General features: G+C 43.0%; 1 protein-coding gene across 1 annotated transcript in view; it reads right to left on the bottom strand.

The window, feature by feature from the left end:
* Window positions 1–5,892: 5,892 nt before the first annotated feature.
* Window positions 5,893–9,412, bottom strand: part of LOC311141765 (SEC14-like protein 2) — a 43,984-nt gene continuing 40,464 nt past the window's right edge. Inside the window, exon 12 of the mRNA XM_084177209.1 lies at window positions 5,893–7,797. Within this exon, the coding sequence (XP_084033335.1) occupies window positions 7,511–7,797 (287 nt within the window). The 3' untranslated portion in view covers window positions 5,893–7,510. The remainder of the gene's footprint in view (window positions 7,798–9,412) is intronic.

Genomic DNA, 9,412 nt, shown 5'->3' with positions numbered 1-9,412 from the left:
CAGAAACTTTTTGTCCAAAAATGATGCAGAAAAGCTGATCCATGCTTTTGTCACTTCTAGATTAGACTAATAATAATAATAAATAATATGCCATTTAGCAGACGCTTTTATCCAAAGCGACTTACAGTCATGCGTGCATACATTTTTTGTGTATGGGTGGTCCCGGGGATCGAACCCACTACCTTGGCGTTACAAGCGCCTTGCTCTACCAGCTGAGCTACAGAGGACCACATTGCAGACTACTGCAATGCTCTACTCTTCGGCTACCCGGATAAAGCACTAAATAAACTTAAGTTAGTGCTAAATAAGGCTGCAAGAATCCTTACTAGAACCCAAAACTGTGATCATATTACTCCAGTGCTAGCCTCTCTACATTGGCTTCCTCTTAAGGATAGGGCTGATTTCAAGGTTTTACTGCTAACCTACAAATCATTACATGGGCTTGCTCCTACCTATCTCTCCGATTTGGTCCTGCCGTACATACCTACAGTGAGGGGAAAAACGTATTTGATCCCCTGCTGATTTTGTACGTTTTCCCACTGACAAAGAAATGATCAGTCTATAATTTGAATGGTAGGTTTATTTGAACAGTGAGAGACAGAATAACAACAAAAAAATCCAGAAAAACGCATGTCAAAAATGTTATAAATTGATTTGCATTTTAATGAGGGAAATAAGTATTTGACCCCCTCTCAATCAGAAAGACCTACACAAGGCTGGAATGGGCTACAAGACCATCGCAAAGCAGCTTGGTGAGAAGGTGACAACCTTGGTGCGATTATTCGCAAATGGAAGAAACACAAAAGACCTCCCTCGGCCTGGGGCTCCATGCAAGATCTCACCTTGTGGAGTTGCAATGATCATGAGAACGGTGAGGAATCAGCCCAGAACTACACGGGAGGATCTTGTCAATAATCTCAAGGCAGCTGGGACCATTGTCACCAAGAAAACAATTGGTAACACACTACGCCGTGAAGGACTGAAATCCTGCAGCGCCCGCAAGGTTCCTCTGCTCAAGAAAGCACATATACAGGCCCGTCTGAAGTTTGCGAATGAACATCTGAATGATTCAGAGGAGAATTGGGTGAAAGTGTTGTGGTCAGATGAGACCAAAATCGAGCTCTTTGGCATCAACTCAACTCGCCGTGTTTGGAGGTGGAGGAATGCTGCCTATGACCCCAAGAACACCATCCCCACCGTCAAACATGGAGGTGGAAACATTATGCTTTGGGGGTGTTTTTCTGCTAAAGGGACAGGACAACTTCACCGCATCAAAGGGACGATGGACGGGGCCATGTACCCTCAAATCTTGGGTGAGAACCTCCTTCCCTCAGCCAGGGCATTGAAAATGGGTCGTGGATGGGTATTCCAGCATGACAATGACCCAAAACACACGGCCAAGGCAACAAAGGAGTGGCTCAAGAAGAAGCACATTAAGGTCCTGGAGTGGCCTAGCCAGTCTCCAGACCTTAATCCCATAGAAAATCTGTGGAGGGAGCTGAAGTTTCGAGTTGCCAAACGTCAGCCTCAAAACCTTAATGACTTGGAGAAGATCTGCAAAGAGGAGTGGAACAAAATCCCTCCTGAGATGTGTGCAAACCTGGTGGCCAACTACAAGAAACGTCCGACCTCTGTGATTGCCAACAAGGGTTTTGCCACCAAGTACTAAGTCATGTTTTGCAGAGGGGTCAAATACTTATTTCCCTCATTAAAATGCAAATCAATTAATAACATTTTTGACATGCGTTTTTCTGGATTTTTTTGTTGTTATTCTGTCTCTCACTGTTCAAATAAACCTACCATTAAAATTATAGACTGATCATTTCTTTGTCAGTGGGCAAACGTACAAAATCAGCAGGGGATCAAATACTTTTTTCCCTCACTGTATACGTACGCTACGGTCACAAGACGCAGGGCTCCTTATTGTCCCTAGAATTCCTAAGCAAACAGCTGGAGGCAGGTCTTTCTCCTATAGAGCTCCATTTTTATGGAATGGTCTGCCTATCCATGTGAGAGACGCAGACTCTGTCTCAACCCTTAAGTCATTACTGAAGACTCATCTCTTCAGTAGGTCCTATGATTGAGTGTAGTCTGGCCCAGGGGTGCGAAGGTGAACGGCAAGGCACTGGAGCGACGAACTGCCCTTGCTGTCTCAGCCTGGCCGGCTCCCCTCTCTCCACTGGGATTCTCTGCCTCTGACCCTATTACGGGGGATGAGTCACTGGCTTACTAGTGCTCTTCCATGCCATCCCTAGGATGGGTGCGTCACTTGAGAGGGTTTAGTCACAGACGTGACCTTCCTGTCCGGTTTTGCGCCCTCTCTGGCTCGTGCGGTGGAGGAGATCTTCATGGGCTATACTCAGCCTTGTCTCAGGGTAGTAAGTTGGTGGTCTGTTGATATCCCTCTAGTGGTGTGAGGGCTGTGCTTTGGCAAAGTGGGTGGGGTTATATCCCGTTCTACTAGACGAGTAGCTACATCGTGGGCACTGCTCCAAGGAGTTCCCCTCAATGGTTGGAAACTGTTTTCTTTTTCTCGGTACTATCAATTGTCAATTATTGTTGCCCCCGCCAATAAGGTCGGAACGGCTGTGCTGGGTGTTGACTCCGCTTCCCTGAGTGAGGACGGAGGGACATAGCAACTATGACTGCCCTGAGCTCAGTCCTACGGGACTTTGCACTCTGTCTGGCCCTTACCTAGTTCACCGATTAATCTGGTATTGTGATACCATATTGGAGTGATCCAATATAGTGCTACATAACGAAGGTTACGTATGTAACCACAGTTATGTGAGCTATTGAATCACTCCAATCCTTTTTGTCTGTGATCACGGCGCCTTGAAAAGGACACAAGGTGGATGTAGTGCGGCGGCAGCTATTTAAGGGGGTCAGCCGCAGCACTACCCGGTACACGGGACTTATCTGAAATTCTTATTCGGAATGTATCCTGCCGCGCGGTATTTGATACCATATTGGAGTGATCCAATAGCTCACATAACCGTGGTTACATACGTAACATTCATTATTTTGACCTCCCCACATTATAATTGGAAGAGGAAGTGTAAACTCTAACATAGAGCATGCCTATAGAGCTTGCCAGCTTGTAGTCCTAAAACCCGGACTGTCATTTTTCCACAGATAGAAGAAGGAGAGATAGGAGTGGGAAAAAGGTGCTCTTGCATTGATAAGCACACCAAAGCGGCATTAACAATAAGTAGGCCTAATAAAGACGGCACTTCTAAAAGCCTATTTCACACCATAGCCTGCTGAATTTGCAAGATAACTTTTCTTTCATTTAGCTTTTCAAATGAAAATGTGGCACTGACTCGCCCATGGATGGATGTTTCAGCATTGTCTCAATGAAGAGTTGGGCGTTCGACTAGCCATGTGTGACATTCATGCACAGTTACAAGCCTGCTAGAGTTAGCGGCAAGCGGACAAGCAGTGTCCACCGTCGTAGTACGGATGAAGCCTGACCTGGAATGTGAAGCGAACTGAAGCTGGCTAGCTTTATAAAAGCTTGAGTAGATCTAGCTTGCTTCGTAGTATACCACTCATTTAGGACATATTTTGCAGAGTTGTTGTGTATGCTAGTTTGCACCATTGCAGAAAATGAAAGAAAACCTGGAGTAAAAACAGAATTCTGTTTTGCCAGAAGTGTGCTCTATACATAAAATCGAGTCGATGAAGGCATTACAACTTCTCTGCTTGAACACTCTACTAAAAAAAGAGACGTTTTGAGTGGGCACCTTTGGAGCTCCGCCCAAGCAAGGCATTTAATTTGTTTGACGTGTTGCGAGGCGTCACTGATTTACACCGGGTTTCCACCCATTTTTAGCTACTTTCTACCACCGACATCACCACTGCCAAGAGCAGCTGTTTAGCTGGTTAAACAAAGGTTAGCAAAAATGAATGTCCAAGTCAAGAAAGCTTACCAGCAGCCAGTGACACTTGCCACACTTGTCGCTTATTCGTTTTTAAGGAAGGCAGAATTTTTGACAAGACTATGGTTACTAACGTAGGGCCTGATTCCGACCTGAGTTAAGCACGCATAAATGGAAAGTAATTCCCTTTTCATGCACTTTTCTCTCTATGTGTATTCTGACCTAGCATGCTATTCATTCACCCACTATTCGTTTGGGGTGGAGCTCAAATAAATGAAGGTGTGGCGGAGGTGTGTCTACAGATATGCCGTATTCTGACCTTTGACTTAATTCCCTAATAATTCCACCACATTTACGTACGAGGAAACCATGAATAAGGTCTAGCGAACCTACCGGTTCCAAGTGGGAAAAGCATCTATTAAAATGTTTTCGATAGAAATAACACCATTCTCCATTCACTGCAAGACCTATTGATAAGCGCTAGGTAAATGAGTAATCCGTTTGGATAAATGACACTTGTTTTAGATATATTTTACCTTACAATCGCTGGAGACAAATGTGAAACCAGTCATATGGAAGCACACTGAAGCATATCAACGTTCCCACAGTACAGTTTATGAAATGCTGTGCCATTATGCAGAGTTTAAATTGTAAGGTCTTAACTTGCAGGGATGGGCACTCTCGAATGTCTTAATTATAGGCTACCCCGACTTTCTCTGTTTCCTATTTCTATCATGTAAAAATGTTTAGCCATTATCAGTACTGACCTTTAGTAGGCCTAATAACCACACAGTCAACTGCCAATTTGCAGTTCCCTTCAGCTGCTATAACCTACATTATCATTCAATTGAATTACATTGTTTCGTTTACCTTCATTTGTTTCCTGTGAAGCCGTCACCACCATGTGGTTGTTGATGAGGATCATTAGTGAAAGATAATATTTAAAAAAGCCTGAACCCCGCAGCGCCGCTTGTATGGGACATCAGTGAAGACCTGTAGTCTATGGTAGAGAGAGAGCTGGAACAATGCAGATATGCAGAGATGGAGTGTACAAAGATGGTGAGGGTTAGGCTTAAAACAGGCGATGAAAGGTTTCATAGGAAAGCTGAGGTGCTGAGAGAGAAAGCTGGGCAGATAGCGGATCTCTGTGTTACTTGAGCTGGTCTAAGGAAAGTGCTGATGTCTGTTAGATCTGGGGAAAAGGAGGAGGAGGCGCGGTGCAAGGTACTGGAGACATTAAAACATTAGCGCCTAAGTCACTCAATTATATGAGTAGTGGTAACTTAGACACGCGCAGTAGTCATACTAACTTGATTACAATAAGTTATACTTAGTAAATTCCTCATAATATACAGTATGTCAACATTTTTGGTGCTTCTTACTTCATTGAGAAAATGATTTAGTTTTACTTAATCTAATTGTGTTTAATCATCTTGAAATGTAATGAGTTAAGCCAGTTGTAAAGTTTTTTAGAAAATGAAGTTAGTAGAACATATAATTTGTTTTCTGTAGAAAGGCGAGCATATATATTTGATTATGTATTGTTGTGATTCTGCTGTGTATTATGTGAGATATTGCTGTGCTGTATTCATGGGGATGTCTTATGTTTCCTGCCCATGGACTGCAGATAAAAATTTGCTATATAGCTAAATCTGGTTCAAAATAAAATACTAATTAACTAAAAAATCTTGTTTTAAAGGTATCTGTCCCTAATCAAATAAATGCTTAGAAAACTAACTGTCTTACAATAGATACAACTACTAGAGAAAGACACAGACATACCTTTGCTTTTGTAGACTAAGGTACTATCAGGGCTCTAAAGTGCGATCACTTTGTACCGTACTGTACGTCCAAGTACCTGTTTAGTTAGTATACTGTATATTCAGTCCCCAGGCTTAATTGTTACCACATCTGCATATAGGTTAGACAGAGAAAGAGAGCCGGCTATTGTACGAGATTCATTCAAGTTGATTCAATCATGTATATTATTTTCCCAATAGATTGATACAGCTCAGGCTTATTTCTGTTATATTAGATATGCACTGACTCTACATGAATTCTACCAAAATAAATGACATGTTTCCAATTTTAACTAAAGAAATGAAAGACAAATGTTCACAAAAAGATAACTATTGAAATGTTTTGGAGTGGAGGTACTGTTCCCCCTACTCATTACTAAAATACATAAAGGTAACATAAATGATCTATTGAACAGTGAGCACAAACCAACATCAATTAAGGCTATAATAGCTAGCTACATTCCATAATTTTCACTGTGCAAAATACTTCATCAAGATGCTGGCAGAACACGACTTCAATCAATATACAGTACAATTTACAGATTACATATAATAGAGCGTTTGGAGTGTTTCAACTGCCCATAAGGGCCAGTTCGTTTAGTGCTGCACATTCTTTAAACACACTGACGTATTTAAGGCAAGCATTTACCAGGGCATGTATGTCTCTTGTTGTTACATATAGATATACAGGAATAGGTTTGCAAAATTCCGGTAATTTTCCCAAAATTCCTAGGTTTTCTAGATTTCTCAGTTGGAGGATTCCCGGAATCAGGAGGGGAATAAGCAGGGAATCCAGACCACCAACCAGGATTTCTGGAAAACCTGGGAAAGCTACAGGAATTTTGCAAATTGCAACCCTATACAGGAACAAACTGCTGTTGTAAGTTAAACAACAACATGGAATGTAATTCTAGTGCAATAATACTTAATGATACAGATTTTGGACAGTGGATATTAGCATTCTCAAAGATGTTTTGCCTTTCGTGTTCTAACATTTAAAAGCCAAAATATAGTTTGTTTTCCCTGAAAATAAAACTACCGGTATGTCAACATATGAATTTGAGCAGAACTTTGTTGATTGTGAAAAGAAAAGACATACTCAAAATGGCCTAATTTTGTCTTGACTCATAAATCATGACAGACAGGAGAGGAAGATTGAGAGCGAGAGGGTACATCTCAAACGTATTTCCTTATTCCTTGCCTTTTGAGAAGGATGTTGAGGAATCAAGGACATGAGAAATCAAGGAAACACTTTTGAAATTCACCCAGTGTGTGAGAGCGAGAAATAGAGGGTAATGCTCATAATGCATTGTTGCCACAGAAAATAGATTCTACTGAACAGATGGTTATGTGGGGGAGTGTTGACAAAATAAATATCTCCTGAGGTCTTGCTGCTCTGCTCTCTGCATTGCAAAATAATACACCCTGAACCCTCAATGACATTCAGATATACTATACTTCCTGGTCTTTAAAATAAAATAGATTTTTAAAAGCCATAAACTTATTGTAAAATGTTCAAGTGTTTGAATACATCTCCTCCATTCCAGGGACCCTGAGTTGTGGACTTGTTAATCTTCATTGTACGTTCTAGCTCTGGCCCAGGGCGTTACGCGTGGCTTGCTGATGTTGAAGTCTCAGCATCAGCAAGCCGCATGTAACGCACTGGACCAGAGCAACATACGTTCATTCGTGAGCAGCACATGGAATGGCCGATTGTCAGATGAAGTACCTCAGTGCTGACCAGTGGAGTCTGTTTCAGTGCTTTCAGGTCTGACTTCACTGACCATGGTGGGGCTGAGACTAGCTCTAGCTCAGTAATGTCTGTCACAATTAGCTGCTGGCCCCAGATTCTGACCCACCCTGGTTCTTCGGAGACTGCGATTGGCTGCTGGCCCCAGATTCTGACCCACCCCGGTTCTTCGGAGACTGCGATTGGCTGCTAGCCCCAGATTCTGACACATCCTGGTTCTTCGGAGACTGCGATTGGTTGCTGGCCTCCACTTGTGAGCAAGCCCGTTTCTTCGGAGACTGAGATTGGCCTGGGAGCAGGACCTCGACGGTGAAGCTGATGCGTTTGGACTGGAAGACACTGTAGGTGTTGTCGAACCGCAGCACATCTGAAGAAGAAAGAAAACAACATGGATGTCACCTCAGTCAAGTCCTACACCTTTACTCCAGGCCCTTGTCCTCTTTGTGTGCCTGTATGCCAGGCCTGGATCTTATTTGCCCAGTTTCTAGACCTGAGTGGAACTTGGGTCTAGTCTTATACAGTGAGGGAAAAAAGTATTTGATCCCCTGCTGATTTTGTACGTTTGCCCACTGACAAAGAAATGATCAGTCTATAATTTTAATGGTAGGTTTATTTGAACAGTGAGAGACAGAATAACAACAAAAAAATCCAGAAAAACGCATGTCAAAAATGTTATAAATTGATTTGCATTTTAATGAGGGAAATAAGTATTTGACCCCCTCTCAATCAGAAAGATTTCTGGCTTCCAGGTGTCTTTTATACAGGTAACGAGCTGAAATTAGGAGCACACTCTTAAAGGGAGTGCTCCTAATCTCAGCTTGTTACCTGTATAAAAAGACACCTGTCCACAGAAGCAATCAATCAATCAGATTCCAAACTCTCCACCATCGCCAAGACCAAAGAGCTCTCCAAGGATGTCAGGGACAAGATTGTACACCTACACAAGGCTGGAATGGGCTACAAGACCATCGCCAAGCAGCTTGGTGAGAAGGTGACAACAGTTGGTGCGATTATTAGCAAATGGAAGAAACACAAAAGAACTGTCAATCTCCCTTGGCCTGGGGCTCCATGCAAGATCTCACCTCGTGGAGTTGCAATGATCATGAGAACGGTGAGGAATCAGCCCAGAACTACACGGGAGGATCTTGTCAATGATCTCAAGGCAGCTGGGACCATAGTCACCAAGAAAACAATTGGTAACACACTACGCCGTGAAGGACTGAAATCCTGCAGCGCCCGCAAGGTCCCCCTGCTCAAGAAAGCACATATACAGGGCCATCTGAAGTTTGCCAATGAACATCTGAATGATTCAGAGGAGAACTGGGTGAAAGTGTTGTGGTCAGATGAGACCAAAATCGAGCTCTTTGGCATCAACTCAACTCGCAGTGTTTGGAGGAGGAGGAATGCTGCCTATGACCCCAAGAACACCATCCCCACCGTCAAACATGGAGGTGGAAACATTATGCTTTGGGGGTGTTTTTCTGCTAAAGGGACAGGACAACTTCACTGCATCAAAGGGACGATGGACGGGGCCATGTACCCTCAAATCTTGGGTGAGAACCTCCTTCCCTCAGCCAGAGCATTGAAAATGGGTCGTGGATGGGTATTCCAGCATGACAATGACCCAAAACACACGGCCAAGGCAACAAAGGAGTGGCTCAAGAAGAAGCACATTAAAAAGGTCCTGGAGTGGCCTAGCCAGTCTCCAGACCTTAATCCCATAGAAAATCTGTGGAGGGAGCTGAAGTTTCGAGTTGCCAAAACCTTAATGACTTGGAGAAGATCTGCAAAGAGGAGTGGGACAAAATCACTCCAGAGATGTGTGCAAACCTGGTGGCCAACTACAAGAAACGTCTGACCTCTGTGATTGCCAACAAGGGTTTTGCCACCAAGTACTAAGACATGTTTTGCAGAGGGGTCAAATACTTATTTCCCCTTTAAAATGCAAATCAATGTATAACATTTTTTACATGCGTTTTTCT

Source organism: Coregonus lavaretus (genome assembly GCF_964263955.1).
Source record: "Coregonus lavaretus genome assembly, chromosome: 14".
Lineage (NCBI taxonomy): Eukaryota > Metazoa > Chordata > Actinopteri > Salmoniformes > Salmonidae > Coregonus > Coregonus lavaretus.
The sequence above is the reverse complement of the archived record's forward strand: the minus strand, read 5'-3'. Positions and strand labels throughout refer to the sequence as shown.